Here is a 21,797-nt window from a genome sequence, read left to right as displayed (position 1 = left end):
TCTAGGGTGCATCAGTTAGGATAGGGGAGCTGTGCAGGGGAGGCAGTCAAATGAGGCATACAGGCGAAACAGTCGCTGCTCAGTTGAGCTGTGCAGGGAACTCACCACTAGGCCAGCTCACAGGCTCTCATATCTACTGTGCTTAAAAACTCATCAGTCCTGGCACCACTCAAAGCCCTCTTTCATTCTTTTTCCAGGAAGGTAGTGATGCCCATGTCCCAAAGTTCCCTGCATGGGGCACCTTTGGTCATCACACAGAATCTATGTGAGAGGAGAACATCCAACCTATACCCAGCTTTTTGATGAGCTTTGTCTACCTTGAAGATATTTCTGAGCCTGAAAATTACAGATAACAGGAAACTGGCAAATCAGTCTGGTTGGAAACAAGGTTTGGGGGCTGCAGATCTGCTTCAGGTACCGTGATCGATGGAGGAGTGCAGGTGTGGCATAGTGAGGGTAGCAAGGATGCATGTGGGAAGATAACAGGAGAGAGGGGATACAGGTGGAAGGGGAGGACTTGGGAAGGGCACAGGTGGGAAGGGCACAGGTGGGAAGGGTACAGGTGGGAAGGGCACAGGTAGGAAGGGCACAGGTGGGAAGGGAGCAGGTGGGAAGGGAGCAGGTGGGAAGGGCGCAGGTGGGAAGGGCGCAGGTGGGAAGGGCACAGGTGGGAAGGGCACAGGTGGGAAGGGCACGGGTGGGAAGGGAGCAGGTGGGAAGGGCACAGGTGGGAAGGGCACAGGTGGGAAGGGCGCAGGTGGGAAGGGCACAGGTGGGAAGGGAGCAGGTGGGAAGGGCACAGGTGGGAAGGGTACGGGTGGGAAGGGCACAGGTGGGAAGGGCACAGGTGGGAAGGGAGCAGGTGGGAAGGGAGCAGGTGGGAAGGGCACAGGTGGGAAAGGCGCAGGTGGGAAGGGCGCAGGTGGGAAGGGCGCAGGTGGGAAGGGCGCAGGTGGAAAGGGCGCAGGTGGGAAGGTGCTCCTCTACATCTCTGACCCTCTTCTCTCCCCTGCCCTGACCTCCCCTCCTGCCCTCTACTCTTTATCCCTTCATGCTTCCTCCTCTCCTCTCTTCTTTCCTCTTTCTTCTCTTTTCCTCTTCCTTCCTCTGATCTCTCCTTTCCATTGGATCAGGCACTGTTTCCTGAAGCTACTGAGAGCTGAGGTCACCCACCTGACTCCTGGGATTCAGCCTGTTACAGAAAGCCTGGCTACTATAGTCCCTTTCTTAGGTGGTCCTCTACTTTCTTGACATTCTTAGGGTGGCTCCCTATATGTCTGTAGCTTCTGGTATCCCACCGCACTGTATGGCCAGGATGTCCTGAAGTGAGTGCCTAGAAAACCAGAGGACAGGGAAGTTTGCAAGGAATCCCTTTCCAGAAACCTTCCAAGGCAGCACCCCAACTCTGACTGGACTAGGTATGGCATGGGTCTCCTGAGGGTGAGGTTGAGCCACAGAGACCTGGGTTCATGTTCTGGCACCTGCACCCAGCAACTGAAGGACCCGAGAACCCCTGACCACCTCCTCCTGTCTCCCACCTGTGAGGTGGGAATAACAAGCTATGACTATTGTGAATACAAGTGGAGCCAGAGATAGGTTAATAACTGTAATTTATTAGGGGAAGCACTCACCCAATGGAACCAGTGACCAGGTTTGCACCTGAGCAGGACGGACCCATAAATGCAGTGTTGGCTCAGCCTAGCGAGAGGGCCCGCGTGCTGGCCTCCCTGGCTCTTATACACCCTGCTATGTACCTGTAATCAGGGTTTCTCCCTACATATGACTATATGATTCTTCTCACTGATACCTGTGTTTCCAGAGCAATAGCTCTGAGTCCACATAGACGGTGTAGCTCCTGGGCAGAGAGCTGAGAGACGGCTGGGCTGGCAGGTGTCACTGCTGACTAGTTTCTGGAATCAGGTAGCTTCCCTGTAATGTGTGCACAGGTGTACAACCTTTGCCAAGATGGACAGGGTTAGGAACACACAGCTGGCCAGCTCCGAGCCTTTGATTCCTCTAGCAGAACAAAGTCAGAGGTAAGACTTTAATGTGCACAGAGGAGGAAATGTAAACCAGGTACCCGGTGTGGTCCTGAGGCATGGCTGGGTGACTCTGAATCTACTCAGAATTGAAGGATCTTCCCGAGGCTGCTGCCAGAGGCTCTGGAGCTCCACAAGTAAGTGTCATTCACTAGGTGGCTGAGAACAATGTATGGGGGCAATCTTCCTCCTGCCTCTCTCTGCTCTAACTTTGCGTCTGGGGGATGCTGCCTTCTCCATACTTGCAGCTTTATCACTTTTTATGGTCACAGATCCTGGAAACAAAAATGGTGGTCTGTTTTAGAATGATAAAGTCCCGGGGGGCTGGAGAAATGGCTCAGCGGTTAAGAGCACTGGCTATTCTTTCAGAGGACCTGATTTCAATTCCCAGTGACCACATGGTGGCTCACAACCATCTTTAATGAGATCTGGCACCCTCTTCTTGCCTATATATGAAGACAGAAGGCATATATGAAGACAGAACACTGTATACAAAATAAATAAATAAAATTTAAAAAAAGAATGATAAAGTCCCATGTATTGTTGCAATGAGACCATGAGAGGCCAGCAGGTCCAGGATGGTGCGGGGATGGAGCTCCATTTGCTGGGGACTCACTGGTTACCCTTTTCCTGAATGCAGCAGGCCCAGTGGGTCCCTTGTTTAGACAGGAGGGGCATCAACACAAGACAAAGCAGGAGCTTTATTCGCTGGAATGTGAGGTCCATCTCAAGCTCACTTCAGTCTAGCACTTCTTGGCTTGATCCCTGGAGGGGAAAGCAGTATGCACCACTGTAATAGATTTTTTCAATTATAGTTTTCTGGGAATTCATGTAAAACAACCAACCAGAGTCACTTAGGTCCCATCATCAAAGTTACTGGTCATGGTGGCTAGGATCACACCATGCTGAGACCATATATATCCTTTGGGGGATCATCACTCAGCCCATAAAAATATCCACAAGTGGTGGAGGATAATTCAGGGAGTAGAAGCATGTGGGGAAGAGGGCCTCCCCCTTGTCCCATTAGCCCTTCTTGAGCACCTTCTCTAGAGGTCCACAGTGGTCTGTTCCCACATTCCTCCAGAGTTGTTTATGCGGCATCCACTCCTTCAAAGTGGAGGCCAAGCTAGGCATGGTGGCACAAGCCTTGAACCCCAGCACTCAGGAGTCAGAGGTGGAGGGGTCTCTACAAATACAGCACTAGCCTGGCCTTCATAGTGAGTTCAAAGGCAGCCAAGGTCACAAAACGGAACCCTGTCTCAGACAACAAGAACAAGCCAAAATGGAGGCCGTATATGCAAACAGTTCTGCTCATGTGTTCACTCGGGTCACTGGAACTGTCTGCATCAGAGGGACAAGGTGGGTGGATACTGTTAGTGGATGGCTGCATAGTATTCTCTCAGTGAGTGGCCAGGTCATTTCCTGGTCCTGGTTGACAGAATGGTCACTCTTGGGCCTCACCACGGGGTCTGGCAGTGCCGAGGGCAGAGCTGCCAGTTGTCGCTCTGTGTTAGATCTGTACACCAAGACCAAATGGGTTTCATCCGTCTGGGCAAAGCAAGGGTAGTAGCAGCTGACACATTTGCTACCACTTCCCAAGTGGCATTAGTGTCCAGAGAATTGTGTGCCGGGCATTCATATGCAAGTGTGTGAATGTGTGAACATACATGTACAAGTGCATGTATGAGCATGTGTGTATATGGACTTGTCTAGACACATGTGGACTGCATGTGTGGACATGCACAGCTATGTGAGGGTGTGCAATTGTGTGTGTGTGTGTGTTGGGGGGGCTAGTGCTACATGTGGCTGTGGCTTTTGGCTCCTGGTCATGCAGGGAGACCTAAGAAGATAGCGTGTTTGATGTAAGCCAGTTTCGGGTGCAAGGGATTCCCTGGGCATGGGTGGCTTATGGCTTTATGACCTGGGCATTGCCCAGGGCCTGGTGACTGTAAAGGGATCTAAGCATGGTTCAAGGCTTTGCTGTTAGCATCCTAAAACCCATAATGGTTTTGGAATAAGGGTTTCTATTTCGTTCAGTGCTTGGACTGCTAACTCCCAGCCCTGCTCTCAGCAGCCAGGGAGCAGGGGTGTCCATCATCTTTCAGAAGAGACAGCAGAGTATTTTCTCTGGGGGCCCAGGCTGTGCAGGTTCTCCTGAATTTTGGTCTCATTTAATATGTGTAATGTGCAGAGAAGCAGGTCAGCATTTCAGATCAGCGCCCAGCACGTAACGAGGGCAGCTGCTTCTGCCCATCTGGAGCCTGCCTGCCCTGCTATTCCCATCCCAGGCTCAGCCACAGGTCTTGCCCACCGACGTCTGCTGGTCTCTTCTTAATGAGCGATTTTGGATTAAAGTGGGAGTCAGCAACAAGGGCACCGATCTATATTAATTCTCAGCAAAATGAAAATTGCAAAGATTTACTTAGGGTCGTTACAGGAGGAAATTTAATCACGGCTTCATCCCTACCATCCATTGGCTGGATGCATAACTGTTACCACTGGGGGATTTTGAATCCCTATGTGTGCCCTGCATCAGTGCAGGAAGTGGCCCTGGTTAACCCTCCAGGGCATATGTATGTGTGTGTGTGTGTGTGTGGGGGGGGTCTGTCACCTGAACAGTGAGTGACTCAACCCTGATGACTTATTTTACTTATTAAAGTTATCTCCTAATCAAAGAAGTACAAAAGGGCAAATGGGAGATGACAGACATCTGAGTTGGAAACCTCCCCATCCATTTCTGTCTCTGGGAGGCAGCCAGCATTCAGCAGTATCTTCCCCTGGCACTCATTAGGGATGGTTTCAATGTATCTAGGGCTTTCTTCCTCACCGGTCATAAGAGCATTCCCTCTTAAGATCTGTCACCTCTGGTTTAAAGTCTGTGATTCCTTAGGCTTCCAGCAGTGAGAACCAAGCGCTCAGCTGTAGCTCTGGGTGATAAGCTCCTGACCCACACCTGGTTCCCCCTGGATTGTCATTTTTGCTTAGTCAGCATTCATGGAGACTTCTTCACTCAAGATGCTCCGGCTGACCCTGATTCTCCCTCCTGTTTTAATCTCCACCTGCCTGGCAGATCTGCAGCTTTGGCTGTTCTTGAGCCATAGAAGCCTCTCTAGGAATGAAGGAGACAAGCTCATTCAGAAGGGGTGTTCAGCATTGGTCCTTCATGGTGGCAGGGAGCAGTGACATTTTCAGATGTCTTGGGATAGTTTGGTGGGATCTTCTCAGCAAGACTAAGTTTGAACTGGGATCTTCATCTCCAAATGTCTTTCTCATCCCGGAGGCTCCCTAGAGGTCACACCTATGGAAATCAGAGGTGCAGACTCCCTAGAGTGACAGCCATGGTAGTTGCAGGCAGACAACGTTTGCCTGAGGGCAAGGCTAAGCTCCCCATGTTGCCCTGTTTTCTCTCGTTCTCACCCTTGTGATGGGCTGAGGCCCAGGAAGAAACCTGGGTTGATCTGTGCTGAGCAAACCTTCCTTCTCACTGCTGAACTGAAGCAACACTCTGGAGCCTTCACCTGCACATAGAAGATCTGAGACACAGGGTCAGGGTGCTGGAGGTGGTGGGGTGGAATAGGTAATGGCAGTATTCCATAGCTTGTCATGGTAGTGGCTGTATGTTATCAGCATCCACAGAGCTGTACATCTCAGAAGGGGGCTTTTTACTGTATGGGTGTAGTACCTCAACAACTGTGGCTTAACAATAAAATCGTGAGCTGTAAAATGTTTTGGAGAAAGATGGGGGTTGCCTGATGTTGTGAATATCTTTAGTGTTGTTGGATGAAACACCTAAAAATGATTAAAATTGGGTTGGGGTGTAGCTCAGTGATACAATAATTGTTTAGCATGCACAAAACCCAGGTTTATCCCTAGTACCACACAGGAAAATGTTTAAGTGATATATGTTATGCATATTTTACCATGATTAAAGAAGGGGACCAGAGAGATATTAGCACTCTTCCAAAGGACCCAGGCTTGATTCCCAGTATCCAGTTCCAGGGGATGTGACACCCTCTTCTGATATCATCAGGCAAAACACCCATTGCATAAAATAAATTAATTTAGAAATAGGAAAGAATCACATCGTGGGAGACTGATCTACTCCCTTGAAGAGCAATCATGCACTCTCCCACCTTCAGGCCTCTCGGAACAATAATCTTTGTTTTTGTTGGCCACAAGCGTTCTTTCATTGGGAACCAGGTCCTGGTTATACCTGAACCTCCCTGACCAAAGAGCCATGAGGCTGTCACTGATGTTTTAGCAGAAGGCGTGTGACTATCAGCTGCCTAGACAATGAGCTTGAGTGATTGCCTACAAGGATCTGGAGAATATGACTCACTGCATAAGGCCTCTTGATTGTCACTCCACAGAATAGGGGGAGAGCCCAGGTAGGATTAAGGGGAGTGTCCATCTCAAGTCTGGTCTCTGGAGACAGGGTCTGAGAAAAGAGCTCACGGTGCCAGAGAGAACACCTTGCTCACTGTGTGGTGCAGCATAGGTGCAGGGTAGGAACAGTTAAAACCCAGCACCCTCTTTGTGGGCCTGCTCATTTTACGGGTGTGTTCAGAGGGCTACAGTGAGATTTCCTAAGGAAGCCACTGTCTTTGGAGTCTGTCCATTCCTGCCATCTGTTAGCATAGCCATTTTCCAATGAGATATGCGATGTGTCCCTCCCTGTTCCTTGTCATGCTGGAAGCATGACTTTCAATGCTAATGAGCAGGTACCACATCTCTTCAAACAAGAAGCCACCTGGCCCCACATGGCCCTTTCCTGGCCTGACAGAAAGATCCCTTTCTGCCCTTTGCAAAGTTGGACAACCAGGGGTATCTCAGAGCCAAATGAGATCTGAAGCTGGCCTGGTGATCCAAAGAATGTTCTGCTTCAAGACTGAAACCTAGGGCTGGAGAGATGGCTCTGTGGTTAAGAGCACCACTGGCTGCTCTTCCAGAGGTCCTGAGTTCAATTCCCAGCAACCACATGGTGGCTGACAACCATCTATAATGGAATCTGATGCCCTCTTCTGACATAAAGTTAATAGAGTACTCAAATACATAAAATAAATCAATAAATCATTTTATTAAAATAAAAAAGACTGGAACCTGGAACTCAGGAGCCTCAATGGGGAGGAAGCTGTGTGTACCTTCACAGGTATGCACACACATGTACACATAGGCATGTTGTACCACATAGGAATGCACATAACACACATACATATTCTTGCTACTCATTCATGTGCACATGCAATCACAACCCACACATATGAAACACATAAGTGCATGTACACATGTAACACGGACACATGTATGTGCTTCACATATGTACATTTAATAGTGTTTAGAATACTGTGTTCCAGTCTCTACTCACCTGTTGACCTGTTGTTTACATGGTTCCAGGCAGGATTGAGAGCAGCTGGCCAGTTGTTGCCAGTCAGGGTTTCCTGCCTGGAAAAACCAGGCTTTCCAAAACCGGACCCACTAGCATCTCATCTGTGGGCAGGAAACATGGCATGGAATCCCACTACGCATGTGGGTACTTTGAGAACTCCTTGATGGTTAGGGGGAAGGCTGCCCACAGAGAGGCCTGGGCGTGGGCAGGACCCACGTTTCTTCCCAAACTGGCTGCGGGTGGTGGTGTATGGTTCAGAGAGGAAGCTTGGGGAGTGAGTGTAAAAATTCAGGCATTACGCTGGCCTGCCCCGTCACCTGGCAGAATGCACTCAGGCAGGACCCTGGTCAGCCCAGGGTTCCATGATTGCATTGTCTGCACGCAGGTGCAGAGGACCCCTTTAAAAGACAGTCCCCATCTGCTTAAGCTCTTTCTGCTCTTTTCTAGCTCTCTTCCCGCTCTCTCTTCCCGCTCTCCGCCTGGGGCAGACAGGGCTTTTCCTGTCTCCCTCTTCTCTTCTGTCCTTTCTCTGTCTCTTTACCTCTTTTCTCTTTCCTTCCCCTTCCCCCCCTTTCTAATAAAACTTCTCACTTAAACTCTGTCTGCCTGGCGCGTTTGTCCCTCTGCCTTGGTCACCGTCGCCTGCCATGGAATCCGCCTTGGTCCCCCCACCCAAGGTCCCTCAATGCTTTATCATAACAGTGAGACTTAGCATTTTCTGGGAACAGGCAGGACCCTGCTGTGGGTACAGACCCCCCAGGAGCAGGCTTTATACGTTCTGGTTGATGTTTTCCCTTCTTCTGGTCCCCTGAGTCACACAGGTAGAACAGGCTGGAAAGCTCTGGAGTAGCGTCATCTCATTTGTCCTAAACATTGGAAGTTCTGATTTCCTTGCGTCCTCTATGGAACGTGTGAAGATGCACAGGGTGGGACTAGCTCTGTGCAGAGGCCACCTGAGGAGTGTACTTGTCTCAATGGTCCTTCTGCAGCAGCCCGTTGCTGAGGTCCCTTGGCACTTCTAACTGGCTCGTTGATGTGCATTTGTGCGTTTCTGATGCTGACACTGTGGGCTTTTCCCACTTGGATATGTTAATCATTGAATCCGGCGTGCATCCCATGAGCAGGGTTCCACCGCTCTACATAAAGCATACCCGCAAGGTCTGTGGAGTCCTGGTTCCCACACATGCCATTCCAGTCAGAAGGCAGGTCATGAAGACAACCTCTGGGATTGTCTCTGACGCTCATCAGACCATGGCGCCACAGCATGGTCTGAGAACCATTTGATTCCTCAGGGTCTGCTGCGGCTATATAAGATGGGATTTTTACTGTGTGAAGCACAGACACCATTTGTTTCCGGGGGTTTTAGAACATCAGTGCTATGAGTAGTCAGAAAGTGCTCAGGAAGTGCTGAGAGGGCTGGACACCACCATGGATGCTGCAAGCCTGCAGTGTCAGCAGAGGACAGCTTCAAAAATATATCCTGTCAGATGCCTTGTGGCTACCAAGAGCATCATAGATATCAGATGTGTCTTAGCATTTTGGCCAAAAATCCAGGCTGGGCAGGCTCTCTTGAGGACAGTAAAAGTGGTCCTTGTGGAACTAGAGAGACCAGCCTCATGTCAAGCTAAATCAGAGGCCATGGGAAGTGTTGCGGGTGACCCTGCTTGGACACCTCTTGGGGTAGGGGGTGAGAAGACACAATATCAACCACTCAGGCACTGGGTGTCAGTGAGTAGCAGAGTGTGCTACAGACTCCTTTATTCAGGAAGTTAGACCTGCCTTTATACCCGCTCCCAAGGTTCTATTGGCTCAGGAGGCTGACTCTGCTGCATTGTCCTTTCTTCATTGGTGTCTCTGGTCAGCAGTCTTTGGGTGTTGAGGCAGGCTTGGCCGCTTGGCTCAGGGAGGAAGTGCCTGCTGAGCATGCTCATGCAGGCTGTCCTGGACATTTTGGCTTGGGTCGGCTGGTTGGCTGGTCACAGTTTCTCCTACAGGGAGGGTGACAACTGTGACTTCATTGCTTTAGACAAAGTGGGACTCAGAGGTAGAAACTGGACAGAAAGTTACATTAGGTAGATGTTCTCTGATGTGCTGGCTGTTATTCTGAGCCCCTAAGTTGGGGTGGGGTGGGCATGCCAGGTGACCTGAGAGTCTTGGGAACGTAGGCCACCCAAGGGTCACGCCCAGCTCAACATTACATTGTGATGGCCATGCCTCCCAAAAATGCAGACTCTGGCTGCTTGAGCCCCAGAGGTATACAAAGATGTCATCTTGAAGACCAGCGACAGTGACACAGGGCAATGCTGTCCCTCCTCCACAAATGCACCCCACAACTGTCACCCTCCTTTCTGGTAGTCACTCAAAAACAGCTTTTCTATATGACACAAGTAAATAACCCCCAGGGAGCTTCAGGCTGGCAAAGCACCAGACCTGAATCACTTTTACTGCAGGGACAATACTGGCTTAGAAGGTCAGTTAGCTAATGGTTTGAACCTTTCTGTGCTCATGGCAATGTGGGTTTTGTTCCTCTGGGAGTGAGTTTGCATTCATGTCATAGCTTCCCAGTTTTCCAGAGCAGACTGTTGTTGAGGTGTTGGAAAACAACGGCTGGTTACAAAGAGGCAATTGTTAGAGAAATGGTTTAATACATTGCAAATCCCTCTGTCTCCATCCCTTCAAAAGGGAATAAAGACTAAAAACAGATCACAAACAAATTTACATTATAAAATTGCTGTCATCATTCTCTGCCGGATTAACCCGGGCTTAGGAGCCTCTGCTCAGCAATTGCACTCTAGATTCTTCCCTGTGGCAGAGCTGACGGTGTGGCCCAAGTAACTCTAGGACTGAGACGATGGTTTTTCACTTTCCTTCCTTCCTTCCTTCCTTCCTTCCTTCCTTCCTTCCTTCCTTCCTTCCTTCCTTCCTTCCTGCCTTCCTGCCTTCCTTCCTGCCTTCCTTCCTGCCTTCCTTTTTTCCTCTCTTTCTTTCTTCCTTCCTTCCTTTTTCCTTTCTTTCTTTCTTTCCTCCCTCCCTCCCTTCCTTCCTCCTTCCTTCCTTCTTTCCTTCCTTCCTTCCTTTTTTCCTCTCTTTCTTCCTTCCTTCCTTCCTTCTTTCCTTCCTCCCTCCCTTCCTTCCTTCCTTCTTTCCTTCCTTCCTTCCTTCCTTCCTTCCTTCCTTCCTTCCTTCCTTCCTTTTTTCCTCTCTTCCTTCCTTCCTTCCTTCTTTCTTTCCTTCCTCCCTCCCTCCCTCCCTCCCTTCCTTCCTTCCTTTCCGTCACAGGGTTTCACAGTGTAGTCTTGGCTATCCTGGCACTTGCTCTGTAGACCAAGCTGGCCTTGAACTCACAGAGATCCTCCAGCCTCTGCCTCCTGAGTGCTAGGATTAAAAGCTTGCACCACCACTGCCTCCCAGCCAGTTTTTCACTTCTTATGGAAAATTAGAAAAATAGCATTTCTCCTTTTAGAAGAAGTCCCTCCTGTGCTGGCTTAGCAGGAAAGGCACCTGCCACCACGGTGGTGACTTGAGTTTGGATTCACATGGTGGAAGGAAAGATCCGAGTTCTGAAAGTTGTTCTGTGTCCTCCACATGTGTGTTACGCATGCATGCACCCCATGCACATACAAAGTAAGTAGAAGTATAAAAAAGTTAAAACATTTTCTAAAGGTGCCTTTTGAGGCTGGAGAGATGGCTTAAAGAACACCAGACAGCTCATAGCTACCTGTAACTTCAGCTCCTGGAGGATCCAATACCTCAGATCTCTGAGGGCATCTGCACTTGTGTGCGTATACCCCCACACAGATACACACAATTAAAAATAAGTATTTTATTTTTATTTCTTTGGGTTTTTTGAGACAGGGTTTCTCTGCGGCTTTGGAGGCTGTCCTGGAACTCGCTGCAGACCAGGCTGGTCTTGAACTCAGAGATCCGCCTGCCTCTACCTCCCAAGTGCTGGGACTAAAGGCGTGCGCCACCACCGCCTGGCAAAAATAAGTATTTTAAAAAGTCCCTCTGTTAACATTTTCACCTGGGCTGGAGACACGTCTACTTGGTTCTCAATGACTTGAGTAAATCTGCATGAGAGAGAGGGTGTAAATTCAACAATGAAATTAACAAAATGAAGCATCTAGAGGCCAACCTGTCTGAAAGGAGCGTATAGGAGAGCTGGGAGAGTTGCAAAAGATTGAAGGGAATGCTGGGAAGGGGGTTCCTTGAACACCTCCACTTCTCTGGGGCTGGAGCTGGGCTGTCAGTAGTGTTCAGAGTGGTTGGATGTCCCCAGAGGCTGGCTCTGTGGTGGTGGTGGTGGTGGTGATGGTGGTGGTGTGTGGGTGTATGTATGTGTGTGTGTCTTTCAGACAGTATACTTCTTAACTTGTGAGAAACAAGGGTCTTTGTGTCTACGAAACTTTGGGGTCTGTGGGGACTGAATATGCCGTAAGCCCCAGTGTTGATGGAACCACAAAGCATGGAAACTTAAGGAGAGACCGGTCTGTGTGTTTTTAAGAAAGGAGGGGAAGGAAGATGATGTTGAGCTTAAGACTGCTGGCCCTTAGATCAGATCACCTTAAGTCTCCTGAACTGTGTGGCAAGCTGGATGATGCCTTGGGGAGAGTAGCAGGCCAGCAGCAGGCATCCAAGAGTGGACATGACAGTTAGTGAATGAGGCAGCTGTAGGACCTGGCTGGGCATCGTGGTTCCTAGGGAGCCGTTTGGTTCATACCAGTCGAGCTCCTGTGAGCTGGACTTCACCTGGCCCTTCCTCTCAAGACAGGTCAAGTGGGTATCTTTGAGTTGCTCATCTAGAAAACAGCAGGGCTAAGACTTCACTTATGTGGTCAGCAGAGGAAAGTGGCAGTGATTCAAGGCTACCTCTCCCCAAGTTCGAGGGACCTAAGATTATCAGCTTCCAGCCTTGTTTGATGGTGGGTTCCCCGGCTTGGGGGAGAGCATACTTGTGAAGTAGGAGGGCATAGGGCCAGAGACTCAGTGGACATTGCCCATCTGCTCTATTGATAGACGGCTGACAGGCTCTTCTCCTTGGTCCCACCTCTAACACCTTGGAGGGAGGCTGATTGTATGACTAGGTGTTGAAAGAGCAAAGGGACAGAGCACTGTGCGTTTGCCTGGCTCTAGAATCTGCTCTTCGATTCAGTGGCATTTCCTGGTAATCACTAGACAAAGGGGAGAAGCAAAGGGCATTTCAATGCTTTATATAGTCACAGCCTGGAGCTGTGCCAAAGCCACTGTGGCCATGAGCCACAGATGAGCATGGTCACGGGAAACATCTCTGGTTGGAACAGAGGTGAGTGAGCTCTGTGAACAAGACAGCAAATTGAAGCCTGTCATGATTAAATGTGGAGACATAAACATTACCAATAAAAGTGATCTCACCCATTTCTGTTCATTTTTTATGCAGCCACTCAGAAAAGGTAAGCTTCACATACCACCCACTTCCCTGTGTGGGGCACGCTCATCCAGCATGGAGGGAAGAGCCTGGGCCTGGGGCACACTGCCTTGTACCTTAACACAGCCACAGCTACTTTCCCAAAACAAAACACAAACAAACAACACAACAAAACAAAAACAACCACAAAAGTAAAAGCAAAAGAGGCAATGAGCTCTGCAAACTGCCAGTTCAAATCCCAGGTGTAAAGGAAACTTCCCCAAAGACTCAGTGATTTTCACCCACAGGAGCAAGAAACAATCAGAGCCCCCCATGAGCTGCTTCAAAAGAGCCACACGTACAACAGGCACCCTTGCTGGCTGAGTTTTGCTGTTCAGTGTAGAGGCTGTGGAGGGCAGCCTCAGATCAAAGCTGGCTGTGCAACTCTAGGATGCTTTATTAATGGCCACAATTGTTTTTATTAATACCATATTGCTTTATCAATGGCCAAAATTAAGAACAAGATGGATGGAGTTTCACTTTGAAATGCCCCACCTTACTCATTCATCCCAGTGAAAGTTTTGCTGATGTTTAGAGAACAGCTTGCAATTTTAAAATGTTCGGATTTAACTTGAATTTTTATTTAAGGTTAGTAATTGGAGATATTTTTATTAGTAAAATGGTTAGAAGTTTTTTTTTTTTTTTTTTTTTTTGAGGGGTTGTTACTGTTTTGTTTAGACGAGGTCTTACTCTAGTTCAGGCTGAAATTGAACTGAATTGAATTGAAACAGTTCTCCAATTCTCACCTCCCAACCCATACCCAGCCCTTTAGGAGCTGCTTTCATCCTAGGGGAAAGATTTTCTCCCTTTTTCTTTTTCAAGTTTATTTTTTTCCCCTGAGAGGGTCTCACTAAGGCTGACCTCCAAGTTTCCACCCGATGCTCCAGTCTCCTGCAGATTGGGAGCACTGTTGTGTGTGTCAGCCTATTCCACCTTTTTCATATGCCCTCACGTGTCTGTTAGCGGCATATGGATCTGTCTTAAAATCACAGGGACTTCTTGGGCACTCCCCACATCAGTATAACTGTCCGAAGATTGAAATTATAAATCGAGTCGTAGATGGACACTTAATTTGATATGAAAATTTAATAATATTATTTTTGTAAAATAAGCCAGAAATCAAATACTTTATTCTGCACACCATCCTTGGCCTTCACAGAAATACAGTACTGTTTTCGAATAATGATGGTTAAGGATCCCAGAACTAACAACTTCGAGTTTCCAGTTTTCCCTGTTCATCTTAAGAGAACTTCAAAAACAGTTTGTTTGTTTTTTTGAAATGTGCAAAGCAGATTAGTTTAGGGGGCTGGAAAAGACAATTAAGAAATTAAAAAATGGAAATGAGCAGAACCCAGTATTAAGCATAAGTCTTTATGAATAAGACAATCACACACGTCATTTTGCAAATACAAAAGGGCCTTTTCAAATACATCAATTAAGGTTAAGCGCTGTAGACAGGCGCTTTGCAGGACGGCAGCCCTCTCCCGATATGCTTTGCATCTACAAAGGCCAAGATAATTGGGTAAACAGAGGCGGAAGCTGCCGAGGGCCACTGAGCGAAAACCAGCATCTCGGACTCCCAGGCTAAGGCTCCGACTAGGGACCTTGGCAAGATTTTGGGTTGCAGTCCGACTTTGTGAGCAACCGGTTACCATTCAGTCCAGCGCCGTGTACTCACCAGTGGCCCGGCTTCCTCCAGAACTTCCCGAACTGGCGCAGAGGGACTTAGCAGGCCCTGAATATAGACTGAAGTCCTCGGCTGACCCTCCAGGGTCAAGTAGCCCCGGGAAAGTTGTGAGAACCCGTGTTCCACCAGTCCCTTGGAAACAAACAGAACCAAACGACTCCCATCCCAGCCCGCAGGAGGCAGGCGCTGGCGATCTGGGTATATTTAGGGTTAAGTCCACAGACTTTGCGGCCAGAGTGGGTTTCCTGAGCCTCTGGGCAGGAAAGAATGTTAACAGAACAAGGTCAGACTTGGAAAATGCCTCAAATCTCATCCCCTGGATTCTTCCTACATCTGCCCTCACGTCCTTTGCAAAAGACCACGGCGGAATCTCGCTCAGCGGCTGGGTCTGGAGTCTTGGAGCCGTCAGAGGCCCCCAGCGAGGGTCACACGCGTCCTGCGGAGCACGTCTAGAGGAGCAGGGCCCCGCAGGTTGGCCTAGAAGGGATTGGGGCTAGGATGTGGTCAAGTGAAGCTCTTTGCCTGCTCTCCTGAGTCGCGGGCAGAGTCACCTGTCAGAAGCGGGACCAGCCACTATCGGTTCCCTCCCGTGGTTTTCTTTTGGCGCACAGCTAGTAACCTGTCATCCTCACCCCCCAGAGCGCTGGCAACGCCCGGCGGGCGCCGAGAGTACAGTGAATCTCTGGCTCTGCCGCGACCGACTTGGCGTTCTGCACCCAGCAGTTCTGCAAGCAGGGTCCGGTAACGGCTGCCTTTCCCGCATAGGGTCCCGCCAGTGAGGACAATGGACAGTCGAAATAGAAAGGCGGCTGAGCTGGGGCTCGGCACCGTCAGGGCTTCTCGCCGCAGTGTTTGCAAAGCGCCGAGGGCGATCCGGAGAAGGCGGCGCACTTGTCTGGGCAGGGCCCGAGCGCCGCGCCCGCCGAGAACGGGTAGACCGCCGCCTGGCCGAAGGGCGTTAGCGGCGTGGCGGCCACAGGCGCAGCGAGGCCGTGGCCTTGGTTGAGGTAGGCCACCAGGCGCCGCATCTCCTCCAGGGCCTGAGCCTGCATAAGGATGTAGTTCTTGGCCAGCAGCAGCGTAGCGATCTTGGAGAGCTTGCGCACCGACGGGCTGTGCGCATAGGGGATGACTGCGCGCAATCCATCCAGCGCGTCGTTCAGGTCGTGCATTCGTCGCCGTTCGCGTGCGTTGATGCTGAGCCGTAGCGAACGCTGCTCCCGGGGCCGCCGCCGCGTGTCCACCGAGACCCCGGGCCCTCGCCTTCGCCGCCGCCTCTCGAAGGTGTCGTCCTCGTCGCCGCTCTGCTCGCCGCTGCTCTCGACCGTCGCGGCGGGAACGCGGGAAGCAGGCGCGGCGGGCAGGTCGCCACCCGGACCCGATGCACCGAAGCCGCGAGCAGTCTCGGGTCCGCGCGCCGCTGTGTAGGCGTGGCCGGTCGCGGTGTAGCTCAGTGCCAGGTACGCGTCCCCCGACAACGACTTGAGCTCGGCCATGGCCCTCTGGAGCCTGCTACCTCAGTGCGGCTTCCTGCCCTGCGGGCGCGTCCCGCTGTCCCGCTGTCTGTCGGTCCCCGGACCTCCGCGTGGCCTCTCCAGCCCGCCACGCCTTCTGCACCTCCTCGCCAAGGCGCATGGCCGGCAGGGTCGCTTTAGCTCCTGCTCGGCCGGGTTTGGTTTTTAAGCTTCTGAGGCGCCGGCTGGGACTTGGCGTCGTCCAATCAGAGGGGACCTGCGCCCGCGTCTTCCCAGCCCCGCTTCAGGAGATAGGACTCTCGGGCCCCGGGAGCTCCTTGCCTGCTTCTTGCGCCATCTCTTGTTTTCTTGGGGGCACTGGCTTCACCACCCCAAAAGCTCTGGTCCTGGGGCACTGGCTTCAGTCTTGCCTTGTTTTGGGTCCCCACCCACAGAAACCGAGTGGAAGCTCTCAGCCGGCCTGAGCTCCGTGCGACAAACAGACTGACCCCACGGGCTAAGTTGTCACCTTCCTGAAGGCGTCCAGTCCCTTTGCCGCGTCTGTCGCTCCACCACCAAGTGAGTCCTAGTGTGGCTCCCGCGGTCTCCTTAAGTTTTGGGTTGAGGTGAGGACTGCATTTGGGATGAAACTTTTTGCTCAGGACGGACAGCCTCTGGTTTCCCTCGCTTGACTTTTCAGGTGAAGGAGTCCCAGTCTCGTCCTGGGGGAGGATTTTCTCAGTTTTGACTGGGGAAGAGGAGGAACTGGAATTTGAGGGCAGATCAGAGATCGGTGGAGAAGAGAAGCGTTCAAACTCCTTGTTGGTGAGCGACTGGGGTTGCAGTTTGTCTGTCCAGGCCTCAGTCTCAGCCCAGACCCCGCCCCACACCACAGGTAGCCTAGATCTGAGTGCTTCGTGTGCCCCAACTGGTTCAGAATGTCTGTTTCCAATATCGTCTGCCCCACTCAGGAGCAGGGGCTGTGCAGGGCACTGGCTCATCCTTCCTGTAGGAGTGGGAACCTTGTAGCCAGAGACTCTGCCCTGGATGCTGGAGGCTCAGACTGTCTGAGGCTGGGAGAGGCAGAGCAGGTGGAGTTTCTGATACCACAGGAGGTAGGAGGCTTCCTATCTGTCTACCCACAGAACACTAGGAGCTGCTGGTTGGACTTCCTCCTTGTTTGTATTTTGCCCAGAGCCTCCCAGGGTATAACTCCCCCCCCCCGCCCGGCCCAGGCGCCCCCAAGGACTCCGTAGTTTCAGCAAGAGGTGGAGTCTCTTCACTAAGGTACAAGATGGGGTCACTCTGGCTTCCAGCACAAGGCAGAATCACTCAGAAGCTCATGTGTGCTGTGTGACTTTGGCAGAGTCAATTAACTTCTCTGTTCTGAGTTTCACCAGGAAGAGAAAAATGATTCATTGCTGAGCAGTCTCCAAGTGGGTGGGAGTTGGTGGAGAACCCAGTGTGATTGGACCCAGATCTGAAAGTGAGGTATGGGCTGGGCCCAGGGGCTGGGATGTGGAGCATATCAGGCAATCAGAAGGGGCAAGGCCCACAAGACCAGGAGCAGGGGCTGTATGGAGAGGCAGCAGCAGCAGCACCAGCGGCTGATACTGTCAGTCTGTCTTTTTGGAAGACAGGGAGGTTGGTCTTCAGGGAGACATCTCAGGACAGTATTTTTAAGACCACTCCCGAGGCCACAGATGTATAGGTGGGAAGGAGAAGGGGCACCCTTGCCTGTGTCTGCTCCAGTCCAGTAGAGCTGTCCCAGGCTTGACCAAAGCAATGCTAGAGAGAGCACTGTTTGGTTGGGGTCCAGGTCTCAGCCTCTGTGGACATGTTGAACGTGTGTCCCTTGGAACATTGTGAGGACATGGAAATATTATGGGGTGGGGGTGTCAGCAGGATGTCCCAGAAATCTAGGTCTTAGCTGTGGATGAGGTGAGTCTTCATGCATTGCCTGGGGCAAGGCTTTAACCACGGCTTCCATTGGTATTGCCAAGGAGATTGCATTAAAGCTATGACGGGGCCTGGCATGGGATGGGCTTGAGCTTCCTTAATTTCCCAGGCAGGAGAGCAGACATGTCATTCAGTTAGATGGTTAGTGTTAACCTCCTGCTGGGAGATTAACCTGGGAGGTGGGACTTTGTGTATTTCTGTGGGGGTTATCTTGACTGTGACAGTTGAGATGGGCAGACAGACCCCCGGTGGATGGAGTGTATACATTCCCTGGGATGTGTAAAACGACAGTGATATCAGCACGCATCAGTTGCTGTCTTATTCTGACTGTGGATATGATGTAATCATCTGCCTCAAACTCCCGACACCTTGATTTCCTCACGGTGATGGACTGTATTTTAACGGCGAGCAAAATGAAACCCGTCCTCTCGCCAGTTGCTTTGGTCGGGGTGATTGTCACGGCAACGGGAGAGAAGCAGAGACATCAGTTAATCAAGAACATTCAGTATCACCTATCACCAGCTCTGAAGGACCAGCCGGGGTAAACCAGGGGTTGGGACCGTAGCCAGCAACCTGTTTGTAACACGCAAGATTGCTGGACGTGGTGGCACATGTCTTTAATCCCAGCACTTGGGAGGCAGCGGCAGGTGGGTCGCTGAGTTTGAGGCCAGCTTGGTCTCCGTAGTGAGTTCCAGGACAGCCAGAGATACATAACGAGATCCTGTCTCAAAAACAAACAAAACAAGAGCCACCTTGTAATAAGCGAGATACAAGGGTTTTGTAGTGCCGCGATGCCACCTGCTGGATGGTAGAGAGATTGCAGAAGCAACTGCTCAGGTCCTTACCAGATTGGTTGTTTCACAGGCTCCCCCGTGTGGGAAAGGGAGGAACACTAGCTTTACCATCACCCTATCCAACGCTCATCTTCTGGAGCTGGGTGCTGTAGGCAGCCCCGGGGCTGAGTGGGACCATGGCTGAGAAGGCAGCACTCTGACTACCTTTTATCCACATGGCTGGGAGGCTTGGGGGACTTTGCACCAATTAAAGTGCTGCTACCTTGTCGTTTGTTTCCATTCTCACATCTGTAAAATGTGGGTCATCTTCGCAATTCACATGGTCTTAGGATAGCCTGTGTGACTGGAACTAGGACAGGCCCGTCCTGCTCAGAGTTGGCATGGTTTGGCTGTCCTTTGATGCTAAATTGGACCTGGGATTTTGGATGAGACTCTGTCTCTGACCACAAGTGGGGATGTCAGGTGATGGGCTGCAGCCTCTGGTGGGATCATACGAGGGAACCTTCCACTCATGCTGAAAGGGGAAAATTAACAAAAGTCTAAAACCCAGACTCCAAAACCCAAATAGAAAAGCTCTTAAGCTTCTCTGAGTTCCCAAAAGGCAGCCCAACAGACAAGGTTAAACAAAGGTCCACATGACTCAAGGCCTTAGTCCAGATATCTCACCCTTGAGAGGTGTTGACATTCCTCTAGTCCAAAGAGGATCAGATAGTCATCAATTGTAGAAGTCCCCAGCCCAGGAGATGATTAACAAACTCATTTCCTCTGCAGCATCCTGCTAAGCATACAGTCTCTGTCCCATCCTGTGTAACCACGGAAGTTTTGTAATCTTGGGTCTTCCAGCCCCACAACTTTCCCTTATAAAAACAGCCCTCAGTTGAAAGTGGGTACTCCATTTGTTTCCAAACAAATGGGGTCCTTGCGGCAGCTTGTATCCTCGAGTCAATAAAGAAAACTTTGTCCTTGCATTGGGTGAGTTGTCTCCTTGTTGGCTGGTTCTTTTGGGGTTCCGAAATCTGGGCACAACAATTCAGCTTTCCCAGGTGCTTCTGGGTGGCATTAGTCCATTCCCTTGAAGGTCTTCCTGGGTGTGAACTTTTCACTTTCCTTGGGGGACTGTCAGAGTCAGTGTTCCATTGCTGTGAAGCCACACCATGGCCAAGGCGATTCTTACAAAATAGCACTTTTATTGGAGCTGGCTGACAGTTTCAGAAGTTTAGTCCATTATCGGCATGGCAGCACGCAGGCACACATGGTGCTGGGGAGGGGCTGAGAGTTCTACATCTGGATCAGCAGGGAGCATGCTCCCCCCCCCCCGTGACCTCCAACTAGGTTACACCTTCTAATCCTTCTCAAATATGCCACTCCCTGATGACTGAGCATTCAAATACCTGAGCCTGTGGGGCCCATTCTTATTCCAACTGCCACAGGGACCATAAAGTCTTCCCCTCATGTCCTGATTTTGCCCAAGTTCCTGTTAGAAGCTCCACAAAGCACACCCTCCCATCCATGCACCCACTTAAATATGTTTTTAGGGTTGGTGAGATGGCATAGTAAGCCAGATAACCAGAGTTCAAGCCCCAGAACCAACGTGAGAGAGAACTGACTTCTGAAAGTTGTCATCTGATCTCCGTACAGGCGCTGTGACACACACACACACACACACACACACACACACACACACACACACACACGTGCGTAATAAATAAAATTTAAGATATTTTTTAAAACAAATGCAGGAGCCCTTGTGTTTGGGGTATGGATGTTCAGAATTGAGATTTCCTCTTGGTAGATTTATTTTCTGTGATGAATATGAAATGCCTTTCTTTATCTCTTTTGATTGATTTATGTTTTAAGCAACAATTTACCAAAACATAATTTGTACAGTGTATCTAGCGCCTACAACTCACTCTCACTCAGCAGGTGTGTTCTGTGACACACAGCTAACCAACCTCAGGGCATCCTCTACTTCATCCCACCAGATCCCTGCATCCCTTTCTGATGCTCTCTTAGCTTCCGCCCAGGCCCACACTCCTGACTCTGTCTCTCTGCTGGGCTTGTGGGGCTCTGCTCTGAATTGCTTAGCTGAGGGATGTGATCTCCCCAGGGTGATGAGAAAAGAGGCACAGGGTTCTGCTTCAGTCTGATGTAGGTACCTTCTCACCATCTCTACACAGAGTTCCCCACCTATTTAAAATGTTTAAGAACTCCCCTTTAGGGGAAGATAGGATCCTTACTCCATGGTAAAAGGTTCAGATATTATGCTGGCCTGCCCCTGTTACCTGGCAGAATCCACTCAGGCAGTACCCTGGCCAGCCCAAGGTTCCATGGGAACTAAGTCTGCACGCCTTTAAAAGACAGACCCCTGCCCTCTTACTTTCTCTTCTCTCTCTCTCTCTCTCTCTCTCTCTCTCTCTCTCTCTGCCCTGCTCTGTTCTTCCATTCCCCCTCTCTCCCCCTCTCGCTCTCCTGCCCGGTAATAAATTCTATGGTTAATATACCCTTTATGCTCTCTATAGTTCGTGTTCCTTCACGCTGGTTTCTATCTTGTGGTTTCATTTTAATTTTGTTTCTTTTCTTTATTTTTCTAATTTTTAAACTTTTGCAAAATAGCAACACATGGGAATGACATTCAAGGTCCCTCATGTCCCTTCTCACCAGGCAGAGGTGGATAGGCTGTGTGACACTGATTATGGCTTCTGCGGCTTGGCTTCAAGCATCCTTTGCCTTCCAGATCTGAGGGGAGTTGTTCCTTCTCCTCCACCTCCTGGAAACCTTTTGGACACTTCCCCTGCCGCAAAGGTCAAGATCCCTGCAGACCCTGGCTTGCAGAGAACTGAGAACAATGGCGGTACAGACTCTGACTCCACACCCTCAGTCCTTGCTTCCATCTGATTACAGCATTACACCCAGGTTTGGCCACCAGTCAGTCTCTACACTCTCCATCATGGTCTTAGCAGACCGCGCTGTGGGAAAGCAGTTCTGAAACATGTAAGTACATCTTGGATAAATACGAGCATATGTGGGTTTTCCTT

The 21,797-nt window shown here is 50.4% G+C and overlaps 1 protein-coding gene across 1 annotated transcript; it reads right to left on the bottom strand.

Moving 5' to 3' along the window:
- Positions 1 to 15,385: 15,385 nt before the first annotated feature.
- On the bottom strand, positions 15,386 to 16,051 carry LOC113836245 (class E basic helix-loop-helix protein 23). Its single transcript, XM_027419822.1, has one exon. It carries the CDS (start codon positions 16,049 to 16,051, stop codon positions 15,386 to 15,388), a length of 666 nt encoding a protein of 221 aa, XP_027275623.1.
- Between the last annotated feature and the right edge of the window lie 5,746 nt (positions 16,052 to 21,797).

Source organism: Cricetulus griseus, chromosome 6 (assembly GCF_003668045.3).
Source record: "Cricetulus griseus strain 17A/GY chromosome 6, alternate assembly CriGri-PICRH-1.0, whole genome shotgun sequence".
Taxonomy (NCBI): Eukaryota; Metazoa; Chordata; class Mammalia; order Rodentia; family Cricetidae; genus Cricetulus; species Cricetulus griseus.
This window is presented reverse-complemented; position numbering and strand designations above follow the sequence as displayed.

What these genes read in the sequence shown, in the direction of transcription:
- LOC113836245 (XM_027419822.1), bottom strand. Translation starts at nt 16,051, where the DNA reads ATGGCCGAGCTCAAGTCGTTGTCGGGGGACGCGTACCTGGCACTGAGC.